General features: G+C 64.6%; 1 protein-coding gene across 8 annotated transcripts in view; it reads left to right on the top strand.

The window, feature by feature from the left end:
• The first annotated feature begins 927 nt into the window (after positions 1-927).
• Positions 928-25085, top strand: part of STIM1 (stromal interaction molecule 1) — a 63226-nt gene continuing 39068 nt past the window's right edge. For 7 of the 8 annotated variants that reach the window (XR_010302473.1, XM_064144124.1, XM_064144122.1 and 4 more), the window contains exons 1-2: positions 1026-1345; positions 21715-21845. Coding sequence is in view for 7 of the 8 variants with exons in the window: in XM_064144124.1 (XP_064000194.1) it covers positions 1234-1345; positions 21715-21845 (243 nt within the window). In the remaining variant the exon portion in view is untranslated. Of the gene's footprint in view, positions 1346-21714; positions 21846-25085 lie in introns of all 8 variants that reach the window. The other variant, XM_064144120.1, reaches the window with a different exon arrangement.

The following is a 25085-nucleotide window of genomic DNA, read 5'->3' as shown; positions in this document are numbered from 1 at the left end:
CTACCCTGGGGCCGCCAGAGGGCGCCGCTGCCACAGCGGAGGGAGGCCTGAGCGCGTTTAACCTCTCGGGGCTTCTGATTGGTCACAGCGTGGGGCTAGGGGGCGGAACTTCCGATGGTGCTGGGGGGGGGGGGGGGGGTAACCCGGGACAGACCATTGAGAGCTGGGGGGGATAACCCGGGACAGACCATTGAGAGCTGGGGGGGGATAACCCGGGACAGACCATAGAGAGCTGGGGGGAGATAACCCGGGACAGACCATTGAGAGCTGGGGGGAGATAACCCGGGATAGACCATTGAGAGTTGGGGGGGGGTAACCCGGGACAGACCATTGAGAGCTGGGGGGGATAACCCGGGACAGACCATTGAGAGCTGGGGGGAGATAACCCGGGATAGACCATTGAGAGTTGGGGGGGGGTAACCCGGGATAGACCATAGAGAGCTGGGGGGGATAACCCGGGACAGACCATTGAGAGCTGGGGGGGATAACCCGGGACAGACCATTGAGAGCTGGGGGGGATAACCCGGGACAGACCACTGAGAGCTGGGGGGGGATAACCCGGGACAGACCACTGAGAGCTGGGGGGGGATAACCCGGGACAGGCTTATCCCCCTCCCGGAGCAGAGGGCGTGAGGTCCATCCCGGCACAGCCCGGCCCGGGCTGGGGTTATTTAAGCGGGGCTCAGGTGTCTCCCGGGGGCTCAGGTCCATCCCGGCACAGCCCGGCCTGGGATAACGCTGTTTAAGCGGGGCTCAGGTGTCTGCCGCCCCCGGCGGAGGGGGCTCCGTGCCGGGGTGCGCTGTCCCGGCTGGGCGCAGCGGCCGAGGCTCGGTCCCAGCACATCGCAGTTGGGCGCAGGGGCGGGGGGGGGGGCTGAGCCCTTCGGCTGGTTCCGGGGAGGAGAGCGGAGGGGAGCGGAGGGGGGGGGGTCAGGTCGGCGCTTTTATCCCGGTACCACCCGGGAGGTACCGGAACAGCCTCCGGGTCCCTCCCCCGCTGCTGCGCGGCGCTGTCGGGGCCGGATCCGGCTGCGGCTGCGGCTGCCGTGGGGCCGGAGGCGGCTGCGGGGCAGGGCAGGGCTGGGCAGCCCATGCGGAGGAGCTGACGGCGGCTGCCGCACGGCCGCGGGCAGAGGCAGGCGGAGAGGCGCCCCCGGAGCGCGGCGGCACCAGCAGCAGCCTCCCCGCGCCGCCGCTCCCGGCCCCGGCCCCGGCCCCGGCCCCGGCCCGTCCATGGCGCTGCCCCTGGGCTGGGCGCTCTGCGGCCTGCTGCTGCCGCTGCTGCTGCCGCCCGCCGCGGGGGAGAGGGCTCCCGGCGCCCCCCTGGACCCCGGCGCCATCGCAGGTCAGTGCCGGCCCGCCCCGGGCCCCCCTCACGGCCTGCGGGCTGCAGCTCCTGCCCCCAGCCCCCCCTGCCCTCGCCGCGCCGCGGAGCCGCTGGGGGCGGACGGAGCCGGGACAGGGCCTGCCCAGACCGCCCCCACGGAGCGGCACCCCCCCCAGAGCGGCACCCCCCCCAGAGCGGCACCCCCCAGACTGGCACCCCCAGACTGGCACCCCCCAGAGCTTCCCCTGAGCCCCCCCAGACTGGCACCCCCCAGACCGGCACCCCCAGACCTTCCCCAGAGCCCCCCCAGACTGGCACCACCAGACTGGCACCCCCCAGAGCTTCCCCAGACTGGCACCCCCCAGACTGGCTCCCCCCAGACTGGCTCCCCCCAGACTGGCTCCCCCCAGACTGGCTCCCCCCAGACTGGCCCCCCCCCAGAGCCCCCCCAGACGGGCACCCCCCAGACGGGCACCCCCCAGATGGGCACCCCCCAGAGCCTCCCCCAGACTGGCACCCCCCAGACTGGCACCCCCCAGAGCTTCCCCTGAGCCCCCCCAGACTGGCACCCCCCAGAGCTTCCCCTGAGCCCCCCCAGACTGGCACCCCCCAGAGCTTCCCCAGAGCCCCCCCAGACTGGCACCCCCCAGAGCTCCCCTGGGCAGCACTGGGCGCTGGGGGGGGATGGGGAAAGGGAGGGTCTGGGGGCTTGGGAGAGGGGGACTGGGGGGCTGGAGAGGGAAGGAGGAGGAGAGGGAAGGGGTTTGGGGCTGTGGGAAGTGGATTGAGGCTGTGGGAAGTGGGTTTGGGGGTGTGGGAAGTGGGTTTGGGGGTCTGGGAAGTGGATTTGGGCTGTGGGAAGTGGGTTTGGGGGTCTGGGAAGTGGATTTGGGCTGTGGGAAGTGGGTTTGGGGGTGTGGGAAGTGGATTGAGGCTGTGGGAAGTGGGTTTGGGGGTGTGGGAAGTGGATTGAGGCTGTGGGAAGTGGGTTTGGGGGTGTGGGAAGTGGATTGAGGCTGTGGGAAGTGGGTTTGGGGGTGTGGGAAGTGGATTGAGGCTGTGGGAAGTGGGTTTGGGGGTGTGGGAAGTGGATTGAGGCTGTGGGAAGTGGGTTTGGGGGTGTGGGAAGTGGATTAGGGCTGTGGGAAGTGGGTTTGGGGGTGTGGGAAGTGGATTGAGGCTGTGGGAAGTGGGTTTGGGGGTGTGGGAAGTGCATTTGGGCTGTGGGAAGTGGGTTTGGGGGTGTGGGAAGTGGATTGAGGCTGTGGGAAGTGGGTTTGGGGGTGTGGGAAGTGGATTGAGGCTGTGGGAAGTGGGTCTGGGGCTGTGGGAAGTGGATTAAGGCTGTGGGAAGTGGGTTTGGGGGTGTGGGAAGTGGATTTGGGCTGTGGGAAGTGGGTTTGGGGGTGTGGGAAGTGGATTGAGGCTGTGGGAAGTGGGTTTGGGGGTGTGGGAAGTGGATTGAGGCTGTGGGAAGTGGGTTTGGGGGTGTGGGAAGTGGATTGAGGCTGTGGGAAGTGGGTTTGGGGGTCTGGGAAGTGGATTAAGGCTGTGGGAAGTGGGTTTGGGGGTGTGGGAAGTGGATTGAGGCTGTGGGAAGTGGGTTTGGGGGTGTGGGAAGTGGATTAAGGCTGTGGGAAGTGGGTTTGGGGGGACAAGAACCAGATTGAAGCCCTGGAAGCTGGGTTGGGAGTCTGCAAACTGGATTGAAGGGCTGAGGACTGAGTGTCTCCAGGGCACTGCAAGCTGGATGAAGGCTTTTAGAACTGGATGAAGGAGTTTAGAACTGGATTAAGGCGTTTAGAACTGGATTGAAGCCCTCAGAATGGGATTAAGGCCTCCCTGCCTGGGATCCAAGCATTTAGAACCGGATCCAAGTACCCAGAGCTGGATTTGAGGGCGCTGTGGGGTGGCTCTGGGCACTGAGAGCCAAGGTCAGAGCCCTGGAAATCAGACTGAGGCTCTCAGATCTGCTTTAGGGACTCTTTGAACTGGATTAGGGCACTGAGAACTGGAGTTGGGGCTCTCTGAACTGGATTAAAGCTCTGAGACCTGAGCTGGGGACTTCTGGGACCAGATTTGGGGCTCTGAGAACTGGATTAGGGCTCTGAGTGCTGGGGTTGGGGCTCTACAAACTGGGATGGAGCTCTGTAGATGGGCTCAGGGCACTGGGAACCAGTGTAAGGGCTCTGCTAAGTGGGTTTGGGCACTGGGAAGTGGATCAGGAGCTCTGCAAGCTGGGTTTGAGAATGGAGAAGTGGATTAAGGGCTCCTCAAATGGGGTTTGGGGCTCTGGGAGCCAGTTCAAGAGCTCTGCAAGCAGGGTTAAGGCTCTGGGAACTGGTTTGGGGCTATGCAGGCTGGGTTTGGGGCCCTACAAACTGGGTCTGCAGCTCTGAGAACTGGATTAAGGCTCTGCAGGCTGGGACTGGGCTCTGGGAGCTGATTTAAGGACTCAGCAAACTGGGTTGGAGGTACTGAGAGCTGCTTGAGAGGCACTGGGGACTGCTTTAGGGGCTCAGCAAACTGGGATTGGGCACTGGGAACTGGATTAAGGCTCTGGGGTCTGCTTTAGGGGCTCAGCAAACTGGGATTGGACACTGGGAACTGGATTAAGGCTCTGGGGTCTGCTTTAGGGGCTCAGCAAACTGGGATTGGGCACTGGGAACTGGATTAAGGCTCTGGGGTCTGCTTTAGGGGCTCAGCAAACTGGGATTGGGCACTGGGAACTGGATTAAGGCTCTGGGGTCTGCTTTAGGGGCTCAGCAAACTGGGATTGGACACTGGGAACTGGATTAAGGCTCTGGGGTCTGCTTTAGGGGCTCAGCAAACTGGGATTGGACACTGGGAACTGGATTAAGGCTCTGGGGACTGCTTTAGGGGCTCTGCAAACTGGGATTGGACACTCAGAACTGGATTAAGGCTCTGGGGTCTGCTTTAGGGGCTCAGCAAACTGGGATTGGGCACTGGGAACTGGATTAAGGCTCTGGGGTCTGCTTTAGGGGCTCAGCAAACTGGGATTGGGCACTGGGAACTGGATTAAGGCTCTGGGGTCTGCTTTAGGGGCTCAGCAAACTGGGATTGGACACTCAGAACTGGATTAAGGCTCTGGGGTCTGCTTTAGGGGCTCAGCAAACTGGGATTGGGCACTGGGAACTGGATTAAGGCTCTGCAAACTGGGTTTAGGGCCCTGGGAATGGGATTAAGGCTCTGGGAACTGGTTTAGGGACTCTGCAACCTGGTTTAGAGGCTCTGCAAACTGAGATTGGGCTCTGGAAACTGAATTGAGGCTCTGCAGCCTGGTTTAAAGGCTCTGCAAAGTGGGATTGAGGCTCTGGAAATGGGAATAGGCCTGCAAACTGGTTTGAAGGCTCTGCAACTGGGATTGAGAACTGGATTAAGGCTCTGCAAACTGGGAATGGACACTTGGAACTGGATTAAGGCTCTGCAATGTGGTTTAGAGGCTCTGCAACTGGGACTGGGAACTGGATTAAGGCTCTGCAATGTGGTTTAGAGGCTCTGCAACTGGGACTGGGAACTGAATTAAGGCTCTGCAAAATGGTTTAGAGGCTCTGCAAACTGGGAACGGACACTTGGAACTGGATTAAGGCTCTGCAATGTGGTTTAGGGGCTCTGCAACTGGGACTGGGAACTGAATTAAGGCTCTGCAAAATGGTTTAGAGGCTCTGCAAACTGGGAATGGACACTTGGAACTGGATTAAGGCTCTGAGCTGGTTTAGGGGCTCTGCAACTGGGACTGGGAACTGGATTAAGGCTCTGCAATGTGGTTTAGAGGCTCTGCAAACTGGGAATGGACACTTGGAACTGGATTAAGGCTCTGAGCTGGTTTAGAGGCTCTGCAACTGGGACTGGGAACTGGATTAAGGCTCTGCAATGTGGTTTAGAGGCTCTGCAAACTGGGAATGGACACTTGGAACTGGATTAAGGCTCTGAGCTGGTTTAGAGGCTCTGCAACTGGGACTGGGAACTGGATTAAGGCTCTGCAATGTGGTTTAGAGGCTCTGCAACTGGGACTGGGAACTGGATTGAGGCTCTGTGAGCTGGTTTAGAGGCTCTGCAACTGGGACTGGGAACTGGATTGAGGCTGTGCAGTGTGGTTTAGAGGCTCTGTAACTGGGACTGGGAACTGGATTGAGGCTGTGCAGTGTGGTTTAGAGGCTGTGCAATTGGGACTGGGCTCTGGGAACTGGATTAGGGCTCTGCAGGCTGGTTTAGGTGCTCTGCACAGTGGGACTGGGCTCTGGGAGCTGCTTTGGGAGCTCTGCTAACAGGTTTGAGGCCATTTCTTGTCCTGGTGGCTCAAAGCTGCTGCTGAATCCTGGTCCTGGCCCTGCCTGGGCCTCTCCCAGCCCTCGGCACAGGCAGCAGAGAGCTAAGCAGCAGCAAAGCAGCTCAAATCCCTCTGGATCTGGGTGGATTTTCCCTGCAGGAGCCAGGCTTAGGGGGCATGGAGCTCCCAGAGCCCCCCTCCAGTGGTGGGCTGGGCACTGGGCATGCCAAGGCAGGCACTGGTGGCTCTCCTGTGTGTGCTCCCAATGGTCCCCAAAGACCAGAAGCAGGAGGATGCTCCATGGAATTAGGGTTGGAATTGTTGGGAAGCAGGCAGGAGCCTTCAGGTCTGCGTGGTTGAGTTGGGACAGTGCCAGGCTGGTGGCCAAAAACCATCAGCTGGAGCTGTGCCAGGCTGGGTGTGGGCCAGGCCTGTTCTGCTTGGCAGGGAGCAGAGCTCTGAGCAGCTCCAGCCCCAGCGGGGGGAGGTTGGGTGGGAAGAGACCTCTGAGGTGATGGAGCCCAAGCATGGCCCCAGCCCTGCCCCAGCACCACCACCCATGGCCCCAGCACCACAGCTCTGCCCCTTGCCAGCCCCTCCAGCCATGGCCACTGCACCACTGCCCTGGGCAGCCTGGCACAGGCCTGGGCAAGCCTCCAGGGGCACAAAGTGCTCCTCAGGCACAGCCTCCACCTGCCCTGGCACAGCCTGAGCCCATCTCCTCTGGGCACAGCCCTCAGCACAGAGCTTGGCCCCAGCTGGCTCCAGGCTGCTGCCAGGCAGCAGAAGGCTGAGGCTGGTGCTGAGGAGCAGCAGAGGCAGCAGCAGGGCACTGCTTGGCCACAGCCAGGGGTGCCAGGGAGCTGCAGAGCCCCACAAGGGCTGCCCTCAGCCTCCTCTGCTGCAGCCTCAGCCCTGCCCCAGCTCCCTCAGCTGCTCCTCACAGCTCCTGCACAGCCTCCTCCTGCTCCTCCACACCCTTGCCCAGCTCTGCTGCCCTGCTCTGTGCCCTGCCCCAGCCCCTCCAGCTGCTCCTGCCACTGCTGTGCCCAGCCCTGCCCCCAGCCTGCCAGCTGTGGCCTCCCCAGTGCCCAGCCCAGGGGCACCATCTCTGCCCTGCTCCTGCTGCCCACACCACTGCTGCTCCATGCCAGGCTGCTGCTGCCCTTCCTGCCCACCTGGGCACCCCCTGGCTCCTCTCCAGCTGCTGCCACCAACCCCCCAGGCTGTGGGGAAGCTGTGAGGAGCAGCTGAGAGCCCTGGGGCCGGGAGCCTGCAGCAGAGCAGCCCCAGAGGGCATCTGAGCAGTGCTCAGCAGGAGCTGAAGGGGCTGTGGGGGGGCAGAGGCTGGGGGCTGGCAGCTGCTGAGTGCTGCCCAGGGGCACTGAGTGGCACTCAGGAGGTGGCATCAGGAGCAAGTTGTTTGTTGTGAGGGTGCTGGAGCCAGGCCCAGGCTGCCCAGAGAGGCTGTGGAGCCTCCTCCTGTGCACAGCTTCCAACCCTACCCTGGGCACAGTGCCCCTGGGCAGGCTGCAGGGGGTGCCCTGCTGGAGCATCTCCAGAGCTCCCTTCCCAGCAGCACCAGGGCTGGGTTCTGGGGTTTGGTGCCAGCCTGGAGGCTCTTTGGCTGTGGGGCTGCTGCAGGTGCAGGCTGCTCAGCACTGGTGGCTCTGGCTGCAGGCAGCAGCAGTTTGGCTGTCTGGTGGCCTGGGCAGGGCTCTTTTCATCTCCTCCCCACCCCATCAGCTCCAGAGCCTCCTTTTTTGGTGGCTGCTTTAATCCTTCCCCACATGTCCTCACCCTCAGAGAGCTTCCAGCACCCCAGGCCTGCAAGGCTGGGCCTGGCTCCCCCAGCCAGTTCACACCAGTAAGGAAACTGGAGCTGGGGAAGCTTTGTGCCTCCCAGGAATTTCCAGCTGGTTATTTTTGGAAGCCCCTGCACAGATCCGTTGTGATTCAGCTGCTGCTGGCTCCTCTCCTCGCCCAGCCCTGCAGGGGAAGGCCACAGGCAGCTTGGCTTCCAGGCACAACCATCTCCAGGGCACCTTTGCCACCCCCCAGAAGTGGGCTTGGCCCTGCTGGGCACTCTGGAGCTTGGGCAATGTCAGAGGGGTCTGGGTGGTAGCCTGAGGGGCAGAAAGGGGAGGGGAACCTGGGCGAGGAGGGGGTGGGGTGGCCCCAGGGGTGGTCAGGAAGAGCTCTTTTGCCCCAGAGGTGGCCCAGGGAGGGATCTGGTTGGCCCCAGGGGTGGTCAGGAAGAGCTCTTTTGCCCCTGAGGTGTCCAAGGAGGGATCTGGTTGGCCCCAGGGGTGGTCAGGAAGAGCTCTTTTGCCCCAGAGGTGTCCAAGGAGGGATCTGGTTGGCCCCAGGGGTGGTCAGGAGGAGCTCTTTTGCCCCAGAGGTGGCCCAGGGAGGGATCTGGTTGGCCCCAGTGGTGGTCAGGAGGAGCTCTTTTGCCCCTGAGGTGTCCAAGGAGGGATCTGGTTGGCCCCAGGGGTGGTCAGGAAGAGCTCTTTTGCCCCAGAGGTGGCCCAGGGAGGGATCTGGTTGGCCCCAGGGGTGGTCAGGAAGAGCTCTTTTGCCCCAGAGGTGTCCAAGGAGGGATCTGGTTGGCCCCAGGGGTGGTCAGGAAGAGCTCTTTTGCCCCAGAGGTGTCCAAGGAGGGATCTGGTTGGCCCCAGGGGTGGTCAGGAAGAGCTCTTTTGCCCCAGAGGTGGCCCAGGGCGGGGTCTGTTGGCCCCAAGACTGGTCCAGGAAAGGCTCTCTTCAGCCCAAGCATGGTCACCCAAAGTGGGCAGGCACTGGAAGAGGATGCCCAGGGAGGTGCTGCAGGTCCCATCGCTGGAGGTGGTTCAGAAGCCTGTGCCAGGGCACCTGGGGCTGTGGTGGTGGTGGCCTGGGAGGTTCCTTGGATGGATGCTCAGGAGGTGCTTGAGTGTGAGCCTCTCTGGCTTGAGCTGCTGGAGGGGCAGGAGGGAGCTGCAGAGGGCTCTGGCCAGGCTGGAGCCGTGGGGGAGGGCAATGGGATGAGGGCACCGAGGGCAAGGGCTGGCACCTGGCCCTGGGGCACAGCAAGCCCAGGAAGGCTCCAGGCTGGGGGCAGAGTGGCTGGAAAGGGCCTGGGGGCAAAGGCTCTGGGGGGTTGGTGGCAGCAGCTGGAGAGGAGCCAGGGGGTGCCCAGGTGGGCAAGGAGGGCAGCAGCAGCCTGGCATGGAGCAGCAGTGGTGTGGGTAGCAGGGGCAGGGCAGGGCTTGTGCCCCTGGGCTGGGCACTGGGGAGGGCACAGCTGGCAGGCTGGGGGCAGGGCTGGGCACAGCAGTGCCAGGAAGAGCTGGAGGGGCTGGGGCAGGGCAGGTTGGAGTAGATGTCCTCAGGTTGTGCCAGGGCAGGTGGAGCTTGTGCCTGAGGAGCACTTTGTGCCCCTGGAGGCTTGCCCAGGCCTGTGCCAGGCTGCCCAGGGCAGTGGTGCAGTGGCCATGGCTGGAGGGGCTGGCAAGGGGCAGAGCTGTGGTGCTGAGGCCATGGGTGGGTGGTGCTGGGGCAGGGCTGGGGCCGTGCTTTGGCCTCCATCCCCTGGGGGACCTCTGCCCTCTCTCTGGCCCAGGCTGTGTGGTGCTGCTCCCAGGCTGGGTTCCCAAGGGGCTGTCTCTGCAGGGAGTGCTCTGGTGCCAGAGGTGCCAGCTGGTGCCTGAGCCCCAGTCCCACCCACTTTGCCTCCTGCCTTTGCCTGTGCCACCAAACTCTTGATCTTTCATCTCCTCCTCCTTATCTCCACCCCCAGTCACGCTCCAAAGCCTGCAGCCACTTCCCAGCCCTTGGAGGCCTCAGATCCAAGGCCAACCAGTCCTCAGCCCACCCCTTTGCCCAGGCAGGACCTGAGAACTCCTCCAGCCCCGCTCAGATCCTCACCGTTTGGAGGTTAGAGCAGGAGCTGGTGGCAGCAGCCTGGTGGCTGTGCCCTGCTGCCCTGCAGGATGCCACCAGGAGGCTATTTTTAGCCTGGGTTTGTTTTGGCTGCAGCCTTCCAGCCCTGAGGTCTTTAACAGTTCCTCCTCCCCCCCCCTTAAAAGGGACATGAGAAGATTCCTACCGGAGCAGAGCCCTCAGGTGGTGCTCTGGGGGGGGGGTGGCTGTCCCCTTGCCCTGCCAGCTGCTGCCTGCACTCAGTCTCTTGTCCCCAGTTCAGCCAGTTTGTGCTGGGCTCTGCTCCCTGTGCTGCTGGTCCTTGGCAGAGCTGCTTCTGGGCTTGTGCCACCTGCCTGGGGGGAAGGAACCTGGTGGCAGCAGCTGGAGAGCAGCCAGGGGGTGCCCAGGTGGGCAAGGAGGGCAGCAGCAGCCTGGCAGGGAGCAGCAGTGGTGTGGGCAGCAGGAGCAGGGCAGGGATGGTGCCCCTGGGCTGGGCACTGGGGAGGCCACAGCTGGCAGGCTGGGGGCAGGGCTGGGCACAGCAGTGGCAGGAGGAGCTGGAGGGGCTGGGGCAGGGCACAGAGCAGGGCAGCAGAGCTGGGCAAGGGTGTGGAGGAGCAGGAGGAGGCTGTGCAGGAGCTGTGAGGAGCAGCTGAGGGAGGCTGAGGTCCAGGGAGGTCTTGGTGGGCATGGAGGTGTTGAGGGCCAGGGGACTGCTGATGGGCATAAAGGTGCCATGGGTTGGTGGTGCTGGGGCAGGGCTGGGATGATGCTTGGGCTCCAGGATCCCAAAGGTCTCTGCCAAGCAGAAGTCCCTCTCTGATGGTAGGAGGAGATCCTTGGTGGCACTGAGGTTCCCCTGACCATCAGGAGGAGATCCTGGGTGGCTTTGGGGGTGGTGGAGCCCTGGATCAGGCTACCCAGAGAGGCTGTGGAACCTCCTTCTCTGGAGTGCTTCCAACCCCCTCTAAGGACTCCAAAGTGTCTCTCAGCTCAAGTAGCCTCTTCTGCTGCTGGAGGCTGTGGAAGGATCTCCTTAACTTCAGCATCAGTTAAGTGTCCTGTGGAGAACCTTGAATGGGCACTGGAGTGGCTGAGTCATGGCCCTGAGGGGCTGTTAGGAGCTGCAGTTGATGTCCTCAGCTCTGCTTGGGCTGGGCACTGGGGAGGGCACAGCTGGCAGGCTGGGGGCAGGGCTGGGCACAGCAGTGGCAGGAGGAGCTGGAGGGGCTGGGGCAGGGCACAGAGCAGGGCAGCAGAGCTGGGCAAGGGTGTGGAGGAGCAGGAGGAGGCTGTGCAGGAGCTGTGAGGAGCAGCTGAGGGAGCTGGGGCAGGGCTGAGGCTGCAGCAGAGGAGGCTGAGGGCAGCCCTTGTGGGGCTCTGCAGCTCCCTGGCACCCCTGGCTGTGGCCAAGCAGTGCCCTGCTGCTGCCTCTGCTGCTCCTCAGCACCAGCCTCAGCCTTCTGCTGCCTGGCAGCAGCCTGGAGCCAGCTGGGGCCAAGCTCTGTGCTGAGGGCTGTGCCCAGAGGAGATGGGCTCAGGCTGTGCCAGGGCAGGTGGAGCTTGTGCCTGAGGAGCACTTTGTGCCCTTGGAGGGTTGTGCCAGGCCTGTGCCAGGCTGCCCAGGGCAGTGGTGCAGTGGCCATGGCTGGAGGGGCTGGCAAGGGGCAGAGCTGTGGTGCTGAGGCCATGGGTGGGTGGTGCTGGGCAGGGCTGGGGCCATGCTTGGGCTCCCTCCTTCTGGAGGTCTCCTGCCCCCGCACGGTGCCGGGGCACAGCCCAGCAGCTCAGCTCAGTGCAGCAGCAGCTCAGTGCAGCAGCAGCTCAGTGCAGCAGCAGCTCAGTGCAGCAGCAGCTCAGTGCAGCAGCAGCTCAGTGCAGCAGCAGCTCAGTGCAGCAGCAGCTCAGTGCAGCAGCAGCAGCAGCTCAGTGCAGCAGCAGCAGCAGCTCAGTGCAGCAGCAGCAGCAGCTCAGTGCAGCAGCAGCTCAGCTCAGTGCAGCAGCAGCTCAGTGCAGCAGCAGCTCAGTGCAGCAGCAGCTCAGTGCAGCAGCAGCTCAGTGCAGCAGCAGCTCAGTGCAGCAGCAGCTCAGCTCAGCGCAGCAGCAGCAGCTCAGCTCAGTGCAGCAGCAGCTCAGCTCAGTGCAGCAGCAGCTCAGCTCAGCGCAGCAGCAGCAGCTCAGCTCAGCGCAGCAGCAGCAGCTCAGCTCAGCGCAGCAGCAGCTCAGCTCAGCGCAGCAGCAGCTCAGCGCAGCAGCAGCTCAGCTCAGCGCAGCAGCAGCTCAGCTCAGCGCAGCAGCAGCTCAGCGCAGCAGCAGCAGCAGCAGCTCAGCTCAGCGCAGCAGCAGCTCAGCGCAGCAGCAGCAGCAGCTCAGCGCAGCAGCAGCAGCAGCTCAGCGCAGCAGCAGCAGCAGCTCAGCGCAGCAGCAGCAGCAGCTCAGCGCAGCAGCAGCAGCAGCTCAGCGCAGCAGCAGCAGCTCAGCGCAGCAGCAGCAGCAGCTCAGCTCAGTGCAGCAGCAGCTCAGCTCAGCGCAGCAGCAGCTCAGCTCAGTGCAGCAGCAGCTCAGCTCAGTGCAGCAGCAGCTCAGCTCAGTGCAGCAGCAGCTCAGCTCAGTGCAGCAGCAGCTCAGCACAGCAGCAGCAGCAGCTCAGCTCAGTGCAGCAGCAGCTCAGCACAGCAGCAGCTCAGAGCAGCTCAGCTCAGTGCAGCAGCAGCAGCAGCTCAGAGCAGCTCAGCTCAGTGCAGCAGCAGCAGCAGCTCAGAGCAGCTCAGCTCAGTGCAGCAGCAGCAGCAGCTCAGCTCAGTGCAGCAGCAGCTCAGCTCAGTGCAGCAGCAGCAGCAGCTCAGTGCAGCTCAGTGCAGCTCAGAGCAGCTCAGCTCAGTGCAGCAGCAGCTCAGAGCAGCTCAGCTCAGTGCAGCAGCAGCTCAGAGCAGCTCAGCTCAGTGCAGCAGCAGCTCAGAGCAGCTCAGCTCAGTGCAGCAGCAGCTCAGAGCAGCTCAGCTCAGTGCAGCTCAGTGCAGCCTGCTCAGCACTGCCTCACTCTGCACCTTCTGTTTCGGCCTGCCCTGGGTTGGCCTCTTCCTTCCTTGCCGAGTCTGTTCCGTGGGGACCTTCGGGAGGTGGCAGCAGCTCAGCTGCCAGCCTGCCAGGCCAAATGTCCTCCCAGCCTGGTGCCCTGGGCACGGGGCCATGGTGCCAGCCCAGCCCCTGGCTGCCTGCAGCAGAGGGAGGCCTGGGGAGAGGTTTGGTTTCGTTCTCTTCTCTGCCCAGACGAACACCTCCGAGCTGGGGCCAGCAGCAGGAAGCTGCAGCAGAAGCCACCTTGGTGGCTGCAGGGGGTTCAGGGTGAGGAGGTGCAGAGCAGAGAGCTGCTGGGTTGCTTTGGTGGCTTCTCAGCTGCTTTGGCACCTGGAGTGGAGCTGCAGGCCTGGATGCTGTGGCCCTGCTGGGGCCTCCTGGGGAGGATGGGCTGGAGGCAGCTCCTGAGGCTGGAAGCTTCCCAAGCCCACTTGGGCTCCATCCCAGCAACCCCTCAGTGTTCAGCTGCTGCCTGCAGCCCCCAAGGGAGGGAATCATCCCCAAGGGGATGGAGGTAAACCCTGGCCCCAGCCCTGCCCCAGCACCACCCACCCACGGCCTCAGCACCACAGCTCTGCCCCTTGCCAGCCCCTCCAGCCATGGCCACTGCACCACTGCCCTGGGCAGCCTGGCACAGGCCTGGGCAAGCCTCCAGGGGCACAAAGTGCTCCTCAGGCACAAGCTCCACCTGCCCTGGCACAGCCTGAGCCCATCTCCTCTGGGCACAGCCCTCAGCACAGAGCTTGGCCCCAGCTGGCTCCAGGCTGCTGCCAGGGAGCTGCAGACCCCCAGAAGGTCTCCCCCTGCTCCAGGGCCGTGCAGGGGGAGGCCCAGGGTGTGGGATGGGGTTGCAGGTTGGGTTCTCCTCCCCACCAGTGGTGGGATGAGGTTGGTCTTGTTGAGGTCAGCAAGAGCTGGTGGTGGAGCTGGGGTGGAAGCAGGGGTTGGAAAGGGCTCTGCTGCTGAGGATGTTTGGAGCCAGGGGATGAAGCTGCTGTGGTCCTCCCTGGAGGAGGTGGATGGAGAAGAGATGGTCTCACTCACTGGTGAGTGAGGAGATGAACTGCAGTGAGTAAACCTTGAGCTGCTGCCAAGGAGAGGAGTCCATCTGGGGAGGAAGTTCTCAGGTTGGAGTGGAGAGTTGGCAGCTCCTCAAGTGTCAGCCTGGCTGCTTGCTTCCTTCCTGCCTCGGGCTGGTGGTGAGGACATGAAGGGTCTGGAGAGCTCCTGGCTCACTGAGAGCTGCTTCTTTCTCTGCCTCTGGGTCACTGAGAGCTTCTCCATCACCTTCTGGCCCTCTGGATCTCTGAGAGCCTCTCCTGCACCTCCTTCACCTGGTGTGGCTCGTCCCTGTTGATGCTGAGGGATCAGGGCATGGTCCAGGACCTCCTGAGTTGCCCCCAGAGACCCCTTTGAGCTGCTGAGTGCCTCCTGAACGCTGTCAGCAGTTGCCTTGTGGCCAGCATTGGTTGGACCCTCCAGGAGAGGCACCCAGGGGTGGTGGTGTTGCTGCCTCTGAAGCTGTAGCAGAGGGGCAAAGGTCTCAGCTCTGGTGGCACTGCCATCTCCTCCGGTGGGACTGGCACTGGGGAGGCCACAGCTGGCAGGCTGGGGGCAGGGCTGGGCACAGCAGTGGTAGGAGCAGCTGGAGGGGCTGGGGCAGGGCACAGAGCAGGGCAGCAGAGCTGGGCAAGGGTGTGGAGGAGCAGGAGGAGGCTGTGCAGGAGCTGTGAGGAGCAGCTGAGGGAGCTGGGGCAGGGCTGAGGCTGCAGCAGAGGAGGCTGAGGGCAGCCCTTGTGGGGCTCTGCAGCTCCCTGGCACCCCTGGCTGTGGCCAAGCAGTGCCCTGCTGCTGCCTCTGCTGCTCCTCAGCACCAGCCTCAGCCTTCTGCTGCCTGGCAGCAGCCTGGAGCCAGCTGGGGCCAAGCTCTGTGCTGAGGGCTGTGCCCAGAGGAGATGGGCTCAGGCTGTGCCAGGGCAGGTGGAGCTTGTGCCTGAGGAGCACTTTGTGCCCCTGGAGGCTTGCCCAGGCCTGTGCCAGGCTGCCCAGGGCAGTGGTGCAGTGGCCATGGCTGGAGGGGCTGGCAAGGGGCAGAGCTGTGGTGCTGAGGCCGTGGGTGGGTGGTGCTGGGGCAGGGCTGGGGCCATGCTTGGCCTCCATCCCCTCCCAGCTCTCTGCCAGCCCAACCCATGCCATAGTGCCATGCCCCAGCAGTGCAGCTGGCATCAGCAGTCCAAGGTGGATGCTTTGCTGCACCATCCTGGGCACCCTGGGGGGCTTCATGGTGACCCCAGAGGGCTGCTCTGGGGGTGGAAGTGGCAGCCAAGGGGAGCTTGACCATTCTGGTCCCCATGGCTGAGCAGTGGCATCCAGGCCTTGCTGCAGCTCCCTCCAGTGGGGTCCCTCCTCCAGGCAGCTCCTGCCCAGGCCAGGTGGGCACAGGGAGCCTGGGGTGGAATTTCTCCTGCCCCTTGATGGGCTGAGGAGGAAGGCAAAGAGCAGTGAGGGTGAGGAGGAAAGGGCAGAGCTGGGGGAGGTCTCCAGTCCTTGTTGCCAAAACAAAGGCAGCAGAGGAGAGGCCAGGCCAGGCCAGGACCACTTCCACTGCAGGACAGTGGCCAAGTTATTCTTAGCCCCAGCATGGACACAGCACAGCTGGAGGCTGCTGACACCATGGACCTCTGCCAGCTTCTCCTCCAGCCTCACCCTGGAGTGGCACAGAGCCATGGAAGAGGCCTGGGGAGGTGATGGAGGCCAAGCATGGCCCCAGCCCTGCCCCAGCACCACCAACCCAAGGCCTCAGCACCACAGCTCCCAACCCCTCCAGCCATGGCCACTCCACCACTGCCCTGGGCAGCCTGGCACAGGCCTGGCCCAGCCTCAGGGGACCCAAATTGCTCCTCAGGCACAACCCCCACCTGCCTTGGCACAGCCTGAGGGCATCTCCTCTTGGCCCATCACAAGAGAACTCAACTCACTCTCTGGAGAGGACTCAAAGGTCTCAGTCCCACCTGGAAGGGACTTAAAGGTCTCAGTCCCCATGGAGAGGACTCAAAGTCTCAGCTCCACCCTGGGGAGGACTCAAAGGTCTCAGTCCCCATGGAGAAGGTCTGAAGTTAATCAGAGTTAGCCTCAGAGAGAAGCTTCCAGGACAAAGGAAGAACCTGGGATGAGCTGCTGGGAGGTGCAGGAGGGATGGGACAGGGCAGTGGAGCTGCTGAGAGGTGCAGGAGGGATGGGACAGGGCAGTGGAGCTGCCGGGAGGTGCAGGAGGGATGGGACAGGGCAGTGGAGCTGCCGGGAGGTGCAGGAGGGATGGGACAGGGCAGTGGAGCTGCCGGGAGGTGCAGGAGGGATGGGACAGGGCAGTGGAGCTGCCGGGAGGTGCAGGAGGGATGGGACAGGGCAGTGGAGCTGCCGGGAGGTGCAGGAGGGATGGGACAGGGCAGTGGAGCTGCTGGGGGGTGCAGGAGGGATGGGACAGGGCAGTGGAGCTGCTGGGAGGTGCAGGAGGGATGGGACAGGGCAGTGGAGCTGCTGGGAGGTGCAGGAGGGATGGGACAGGGCAGTGGAGCTGCTGGGAGGTGCAGGAGGGATGGGACAGGGCAGTGGAGCTGCTGGGGGGTGCAGGAGGGATGGGACAGGGCAGTGGAGCTGCCGGGAGGTGCAGGAGGGATGGGACAGGGCAGTGGAGCTGCTGGGAGGTGCAGGAGGGATGGGACAGGGCAGTGGAGCTGCTGGGAGGTGCAGGAGGGATGGGACAGGGCAGTGGAGCTGCTGGGAGGTGCAGGAGGGATGGGACAGGGCAGTGGAGCTGCTGGGGGGTGCAGGAGGGATGGGACAGGGCAGTGGAGCTGCCGGGAGGTGCAGGAGGGATGGGACAGGGCAGTGGAGCTGCTGGGAGGTGCAGGAGGGATGGGACAGGGCAGTGGAGCTGCTGGGAGGTGCAGGAGGGATGGGACAGGGCAGTGGAGCTGCTGGGAGGTGCAGGAGGGATGGGACAGGGCAGTGGAGCTGCCGGGAGGTGCAGGAGGGGAAGGCTGTGGGGAAGCTGTGAGGAGCAGCTGAGGGCCCTGGGGCTGGGAGCCTGCAGCAGAGCAGCCCCAGAGGGCATCTGAGCAGTGCTCAGCAGGAGCTGAAGGGGCTGTGGGGGCAAGGGGCTGGGGGCTGGCAGCTGCTGAGTGCTGCCCAGGGGCACTGAGTGGCACTCAGGAGGTGGCATCAGGAGCAAGTTGTTTGTTGTGAGGGTGCTGGAGCCAGGCCCAGGCTGCCCAGAGAGGCTGTGGAGCCTCCTGCTGTGCACAGCTTCCAACCCCCCCTGGGCCTGGTGCCCCTGGGCAGGCTGCTGGGGGTGCCCTGCTGGAGCAGGGTGGGGGTGGCCTGGGTGGGCTCCAGAGCTGCCTTTCACCCCAGTCCCAGGCTGGGGCTGTCTCTGGGCGGGTTGGTGCCCAGCAGTGGCCTGCAGGAGCTGGGTGGTGCTCAGAGGGTTAAGGAAGTCTTTCTTGGCTTCTCCACCACCTTCCCTGCCCTCCCAGCAAGTTGCTCTTGGCCAGAGCCTCCCTGGAACAATAAGCAGAGGCTGAGAACATTGTGCTCAGGTCATGCTTGAGGAGAGATCTCTGCAGGCTTGGAGTTTGCCTTCTGAAGTCAGCTCCAAGAGCTTGGCTCCCTCTGTGCCAGCAGCCAGGTCAAGGTGACAAACCCAGGGCTGGAAAAGCTCCCCCCGGAGTCCCCCCTCAAGTTCTCAGCTTCCATGAGGAGCAGGGGGAGGAGAGGAGAGCCCCAAAGCTGTGGGCATCCCTCGGGGCCAGCAAGGAAGGGTTTGGGTTGGCAAGAGACCTCCTGAGGCCACCCAGGCCAAGGGGAGATGTCTGAGAGCTCTGCCAGGTCCTCCTTGGGAGCCTTCACCCTGTGGAGTTCTTGCCCAGCACCGAGGGCTGTGCTGGTGGTGGCCAGCTGCAGGTGGTCCTCCTGCTGCCCCTGAGGGTCCCCAGGTGGGATGGAGGCTTCCTGCCACAGCCCAGCCTGGAGACACTGCCCTGAGCTGCCCCTCTGCCCCTCTGCCTCTGCTCCTCTCCCTCCTGCTGCCCCTGAGGGTCCCCAGGTGGGATGGAGGCTTCCTGCCACAGCCCAGCCTGGAGACACTGCCCTGAGCTGCCCCTCTGCCCCTGCCCCTCTGCCCCTGCCCCTCTGCCCCTGCCCCTCTGCCCCTGCCCCTCTGCCCCTGCCCCTCTGCCCCTGCCCCTCTGCCCCTGCCCCTCTCCCTGCTGCTGGCCCTGGCTGCTGCTTTGTGTCCTGCCCCTCTGCCCCTCTGCCCCTGTGCCCCTGCCCCTCTGCCTCTGCCCCTCTCCCTGCTGCTGGCCCTGGCTGCTGCTTTGTGTCCTTCCCCTCTTCCCCTCTTCCCCTCTTCCCCTCTTCCCCTCTTCCCCTCTTCCCCTCTTCCCCTCTTCCCCTCTTCCCCTCTTCCCCTCTTCCCCTCTTCCCCTCTTCCCCTCTTCCCCTCTTCCCCTCTGCCCCTCTTCCCCTCTGCCCCTCTGCCCCTCTGCCCCTCTGCCCCTCTGCCCCTCTGCCCCTCTGCCCCTCTGCCCCTCTGCCCCTGGTTGCTGCTTTGTCTCCTGCTCCTCTGAGATGTCTTCAGGTTGGCCCAAGCTAAGATCCCTCAAGTTCTGAGCTGCTCCAGGCCCTTGGTGACCCTTCCCTGGGCTCTGCCCAGCCTGCTCCTGTCCCTCTCACGCTGGGGAGCCCTGAGCTGGTGCCAGGAACCCTCTCCCTCAGCTCCTCACCCAGCCTAGGCTACCCTTGGCCACCTTTGCTCTCGTGGTCAGCTTGGTGCCCCCCAGACCCTTCCCTGCTGCTTTGCAGCCAGGTGACCTCAGGCTTGTGGTGGGAGCAGGGCTTGGCCCCCCCAGGGGCAGGGCCAGAGCAAGCAGAGCTGGTGGGTGGCACACAAATGGCCTGGGTGGCATTGTCTGGGGGTAGGGGGCACAGGTTGGGGCAGGACCTCCTCAGGAGGCTTTTGCACCTCCTCTGGGAGTTGTCTTCTCCCTTGGGATTGTGGAGTGTGGCCTAGGAGGGTTCCCAGAGCTGCTGTGGGTTGGATGCTGTCGTGGTGGAGATGGGAGAGAAGAGGGGGGGGAAGGGGAGGGGAAGCTCCTGGAGGCCAAGCAGGGCCAGGGCAGGGTTCTGCAGCAGCACAGCTGAGGGGGACCTGCTGGGGGGCAGCTGCCAGCAGAAGGAGCTGGGGGGGCACAAGGAGGTGCCCAGGAGCCAGCAAGGGGCCCTGGGGGAGCCAAGGAGGCCAAAGGTGTTTGGGGGGCACAGAGCAGAGTGTGAGCAGCAGCAGCAGCAGGGGCAGGGAGGTTCTGCTGCCCTCTGCTCTGCCCTGGGGAGGCCACAGCTGAGTGCTGGGGGCAGGGTTGGGGTTGCCCAGTTCAGAGGCTTGGGAAGGGCTGGAGAGAGCCCAGGGGAGGCTGGGCAGAGGCTGAGGGCCAGGGGAGGGCAGCAGAGCTGGGCAGGGCTGTGGGGAAGGCTGTGGGGAAGCTGTGAGGAGCAGCTGAGGGCCCTGGGGCTGGGAGCCTGCAGCAGAGCAGCCCCAGAGGGCATCTGAGCAGTGCTCAGCAGGAGCTGCAGGGGCTGTGGGGGCAAGGGGCTGGGGGCTGGCAGCTGCTGAGTGCTGCCCAGGGGTGAGGGGCAGCAAGGGGCAGGCAGGAGGTGGCATCAGGAGCCACTCCCTGGCTCTGGGGCTGCCCAAGCTCCTCGCTGGAGCAGGTTCCCCAGAGGAGGCCCTGCAGGATGGTGCCCAGGCAGGACCTGGTGCCCAGATCCGAGGGGCTGGCTCTGGGGAGCAGAGCAGTGAGTGGGGAAGCAGCCAGGGAGAGGCCTCTGAGGGCAGGGAGCAGCTTCCATTTGTCTCCACTGACATCTCCTCTAAACATCCAGCTCTGGCCTCTCCCCAGGGCCCAGCTGGGACCTTCTGCCAAGCCCAACAGCCTCCCAGGGAGGGATGAAGCTCTTGGAAGAGGAAGGAGAGCAGAGCTGGAGTCCTGCCCACAGTGGGGTGGTGGTGCCCAGTGGGTGGGCAGGAGAAGGCTCCCCCCAGGCTGTGGGGCTTGGGAGGCTCAGAGTGGTGGAAAGGTTGGAAAAGCATCTGAGGGAGCCAGGCTGCCCAGGGTGGAGATGGCACCGAGCTGGGGGCACGTGGGACTGCCCAGGGGGCATCTGGGCAGGCTGCAGCCATGGGGGAGGGCAATGGGATGAGGGCACTGAGGGCAAGGGCTGGCACCTGGCCCTGGGGCACAGCAAGCACAGGAAGGCTCCAGGCTGGGGGCAGAGTGGCTGGAAAGGCCCTGGGGGGTTGGTGGAAGCAGCTGGAGAGCAGCCAGGGGGTGCCCAGGTGGGCAAGGAGGGCAGCAGCAGCCTGGCATGGAGCAGCAGTGGTGTGGGCAGCAGGAGCAGGGCAGGGCTTGTGCCCCTGGGCTGGGCACTGGGGAGGCCACAGCTGGCAGGCTGGGGGCAGGGCTGGGCACAGCAGTGGCAGGAGGAGCTGGAGGGGCAGGGCACAGAGCAGGGCAGCAGAGCTGGGCAAGGGTGTGGAGGAGCAGGAGGAGGCTGTGCAGGAGCTGTGAGGAGCAGCTGAGGGAGCTGGGGCAGGGCTGAGGCTGCAGCAGAGGAGGCTGAGGGCAGCCCTTGTGGGGCTCTGCAGCTCCCTGGCACCCCTGGCTGTGGCCAAGCAGTGCCCTGCTGCTGCCTCTGCTGCTCCTCAGCACCAGCCTCAGCCTTCTGCTGCCTGGCAGCAGCCTGGAGCCAGCTGGGGCCAAGCTCTGTGCTGAGGGCTGTGCCCAGAGGAGATGGGCTCAGGCTGTGCCAGGGCAGGTGGAGCTTGTGCCTGAGGAGCACTTTGTGGCCCTGGAGGGTTGTGCCAGGCCTGTGCCAGGCTGCCCAGGGCAGTGGTGCAGTGGCCATGGCTGGAGGGGCTGGCAAGGGGCAGAGCTGTGGTGCTGGGGCCATGGGTGGGTGGTGCTGGGGCCGGGCTGGGGCCAGGGTCGGTGGTGCTGGGGCAGGGCTGGGGCCAGGGTCGGTGGTGCCCACAGTTGACCTCCAGCCCCCTCAGGCTCTCCTCCATCTCTCTTCAGCATCCCCTGCTGCAGGCTGCCCTGCAGGGCTCCCTCCCTGCCTGCTCCCCTGCAGCCCTCCCTCAGCCCCGCCGGGGCAGGACCAGCCCCGGGGCGGTGCGGGGCCGGTGGGGACGGTGCCAGGTGCCTGAGCAGGGTGCCAGGGCAGGGTGCCTGAGCAGGGTCCCTGAGCAGGGTCCCTGAGCAGGGTGCCAGTGCAGGTGCCTGAGCAGGGCTGCCTGGGCAGGGTGCCTGAGCAGGATGCTGGGCAGGGTGCCAGGGCAGGGTGCTGAGCAGGGTGCTGGGCAGGGTCCCTGAGCAGGGTGGCTGAGCAGGCTGCGCTGTGCCCGCAGAGTTCTGCCACATTGACCCTGCGCTGTGCCTGAGCAGGGTGCTGGGCAGGGTCCCTGAGCAGGGTGCCAGGGCAGGGTGGCTGAGCAGGGTCCTTGGGCAGGGTGCCAGGGCAGGGTCCCTGGGCAGGGTGGCTGAGCAGGGTCCTTGGGCAGGGTGCCAGGGCAGGGTCCCTGGGCAGGGTGCTGAGCAGGGTGCCAGGGCAGGTGGCTGAGCAGGCTGCGCTGTGCCCGCAGAGTTCTGCCGCATCGACCCTGCGCTGTGCCTGGGCAGGGTGCTGGGCAGGGGTGGCTGAGCAGGGTGCTGGGCAGGGTGGCTGAGCAGGGTGCCAGGGCAGGGTGGCTGAGCAGGGTGCCAGGGCAGGTGGCTGAGCAGGGTGCACTGTGCCCGCAGAGTTCTGCCGCATCGACCCTGCGCTGTGCCTGGGCAGGGTGCTGGGCAGGGGTGGCTGAGCAGGGTGCTGGGCAGGGGTGGCTGAGCAGGGTGCCAGGGCAGGTGGCTGAGCAGGGTGCCAGGGCAGGTGGCTGAGCAGGGTGCCAGGGCAGGTGGCTGAGCAGGGTGCCAGGGCAGGGTGCTGAGCAGGGTGCCAGGGCAGGTGGCTGAGCAGGGTGCCAGGGCAGGTGGCTGAGCAGGCTGCGCTGTGCCCGCAGAGTTCTGCCGCATCGACCCTGCGCTGTGCCACGCCGAGGAGCAGCAGCTCAGCTTCGAGGCTGTGCGCAACATCCACAAGCAGATGGACGACGACGCCAACGGCAACGTGGACGTGGAGGAGAGCGACGAGGTGGGGGCTGGGGGGCTGGGGGCTGCCCCTCCTCCTGCAGGGGCTGCAGCAGAGGGGTCCTGAGCTCCACTGCAGCCTGGGGTGGCTCTCCTGGAGAGCAGCATTGAGCTGTGGGTGCAGGGGAGGTTGCTCCCTGGGGGCTCTGGTGGTCTCCTCCTGGAAGGGCTTCAGAGGCTGCAGCAGATGGGTCCTGAGCTCCTCTGCAGCATCTCTTGGAGAGCAGCATTGAGCTGTGGGTGGTGGGAAGGTGGAGGAGAGCAGTGAGGATGGCCCTGGGGTGCTCTGGTGGTCTCCTTCTGCCCGTGGAAGGACTTCAGAGGCTGCAGCAGATGAGTCCTGAGCTCCACTGCAGCCTGTGGTGGCTCTCTTGGAGAGCAGCATTGAGCTGTGGGTGGTGGGGAGGTGGAGGAGAGCAACGAGATTGGTCCAGGGGTGGTCTTGTGGTGTCCTTCTGGTGGCCAAAGCCACCTCTGCAGCTCTGCCTCTGAGGAGCTGTCCCCTGGGTGGGTATTTCATAGAGCAGTTGTGGAAGGGTTGGGTTGGAGAAGAGCTCTGAGGTGATGGAGGCCAAGCACTGCCCCAGCCCTGCCTCAGCACCACAGCTCCCAGCCCCCTCCAGCCATGGCCACTGCACCACTGCCCTGGGCAGCCTGGCACAGGCCTGGGCAAGCCTCCAGACCCTTGCCCAGCTCTGCTGCCCTGCTCTGTGCCCTGCCCCAGCCCCTCCAGCTCCCCCTGGCACTGCTGTGCCCAGCCCTGCCCCCGGGTCTCATTCCATGGAGGTTGCACCTCCAGCCCAGGCCGAGGCAGCAGTTGAGCTCCCTGGCCAGGTCCCACCTGTGCCAGGGCTGCTGAGGTCCTGCAGGAGCTTGGGCCTGCAGCCTGCAGCCTCTGCCTGCCCTTGGTGAGCTGCCAGCAGGGCTGGGTGCCTGCTCCCAGCCTCTGGGGCCTCTCCCTCTCTTTCATCCCAATTCATTCAGCCATGAAAGTCAGTTCCAAACCTTCCCAGGTTTGCTGCCTGCCCTGCAGCCACATCTCACTCAGCTTGGGAGCTTCAGCTCTGGCTGCTGCTTCAGGCCAGGCTCCTCAGCACTGTGTCCTGCCCAGCTGGCAGGCAGGGGAGGCTCTCCTGGTGCTGGCAGGGTTGGGCACCAGGCAGCAGTTGGGATGCTCTGTCCTGGTGGGCTTGTTGGCAGCTCCCAGCAGCTCTTGGGCCTTCATCTTCTCCAGGCTTCCCCCCAGGACTTCCCTTCCTGGCCAGATGTTGCCATCTGGGGGCTAAGAGGATTCCATCTCTCTCCCAGTCTTCACCCTCCCCCCCTTGGTGCAGCTCCCAGTTGGGCTTCCAAGCTCCTGGAGGAGGATCAGCTCCGAGCTCTGACCTCCTGAGGTCTCCTTGGCTTGCTCCCAGCAGTCTTCTCCTGGCTCTGGGCAGAGGCAGAGTGGTCAGGATGGTGCTGAGCTTGAGGAGCACAGCTTTGTGTGGCCCTGCTGGAGGTTCTGGAGCTGGTCAGCACCTCCAGGAGCTCCAAAGCATCTCCTCAGAGTTCTCCCCCAAACGCTTGAGACCTCTCAGCCTGTGCCACCTGCTGCCCAGAGGGCTCCAGCTCCCAAACTCCTGCTGCCTGAGGACCTCGAGGAGTCATGGAGTGGGTTGGGCTGGAGGCACCTTCCAAGGTGATGGAGTCATGGAGTGGGCTGGAGGCAGCTTCCCAGGTGATGGAGTCTTGGCATGGGTTGGGCTGGAGGCACCTCCCAGGCTCATCCATCCCAGCCCTGCAGCCAGCAGGGCCAGCCCCAGGCAGAGCAGGCAGCTCAGAGCCCAAACCCCCTGCCCTGGGCTGCTGCCAGCCAGGGGGCAGCTGCCAACCTCTCTGGCTGCCCTGGCACAGGCTCTGCCCAGCCTCCTGCTGCACAGCTTCCTCCCCCCTACTTCTCCTCCATCATCTCCTCCTCCTCCATCTCCTCCTTTGGGTTCAGGATGGGGGAAGGTAAAACCAAAGGCAGAGCCTGTGGTGGGAGCTGGGCAGAGGTTGGGCCTGGCTGATCTTCAAGGTGTGCTCCAAGCTCAACCCCTCCATGGTTCTTCAGCACAGCTTCAGCCTCCCCTGCTCAGCCTGGGGTGGGAGTTCAGCCTGCCTTGGGTCCAGGCTCCAGTCCAGGCTCTGAAGCCCCTGGAGAAGGCATTCCAGGAATTCCCTGCAGGAGCCAGGGGCAGGCCAAGGTGACCACCAGCTCTGCCCCCCCTGCTGCTTTGAGCTCCTGCTGGCCGTGGTGGTGGCACAGAGCTGGGGAGGAGCTGCAGGAGGGCAGCAGGCTCAGGCTGGAGCCTTTGGCAGCTTTGGGGCTTCACCTCCAGAAGCTCCTCCTGCTGCCTGCAGGTCAGGCTGGCAGCGATGCCACTGCTGGCACTGGGCAGGCCACAGCTGGCAGCCTAGGGGCAGGGTCTGTGCTGAGGGCTGTGCCCAGAGGAGATGGGCTCAGGCTGTGCCAGGGCAGGTGGAGCTTGTGCCTGAGGAGCACTTTGTGCCCCTGGAGGCTTGCCCAGGCCTGTGCCAGGCTGCCCAGGGCAGTGGTGCAGTGGCCATGGCTGGAGGGGCTGGCAAGGGGCAGAGCTGTGGTGCTGAGGCCATGGGTGGGTGGTGCTGGGCAGGGCTGGGGCCATGCTTGGCCTCCTTGCCCTGGCAGCTCTCCTCCTGCCCAACCCTTGCCATGGCAGCACTCTGCCATGGCACAACTCCTCCGTGAGGTCTGTGGGTGGGAAGGAGCAGGAGACACAGACCTGGAGCTTCTCTGGAGAGCTTCCACCCCCCCTGGGCATTGCCACCCTGGGCAGGCTGCTGTGGGGCCCTGCTGGAGCCAGGGGGTTGGGCTGGATGGGCTCCAGAGGTCCCTTCCCAGCAGGCTTGGCCTGGTGAGGTCCTGTCCTTTGCCCCAGGCTCAGGCTCTGGTTGGGTTTCTCCTCTCTGCAGTTGCTCTTCCCACCCAGCTGGAGGTGGCATCGTTGGTGCCCTTGATTCAGATGCCAGAGCAGCTCCCTCCTGGGGCCACCTCTAATTGCTGCTCTATTTCTGCTCCTCAGCTGCCTCCAAAGGCAGCTCCAGCACCCCAGGGGTGGCTCTGCTGCAGCTGCCTGCTGAGGAGCCTCCTGGGGGCCAGCAGCTTGGATGCCAATGGCACAAGGATGGTGGTGATGGATCTGCCCCTGCTTCCTCTCACCCTCTGCCACCAGCATGGAGA

This window comes from Pogoniulus pusillus, chromosome 6, assembly GCF_015220805.1.
Source record: "Pogoniulus pusillus isolate bPogPus1 chromosome 6, bPogPus1.pri, whole genome shotgun sequence".
In the NCBI taxonomy this organism is placed as follows: domain Eukaryota; kingdom Metazoa; phylum Chordata; class Aves; order Piciformes; family Lybiidae; genus Pogoniulus; species Pogoniulus pusillus.
The sequence above is the reverse complement of the archived record's forward strand: the minus strand, read 5'-3'. Positions and strand labels throughout refer to the sequence as shown.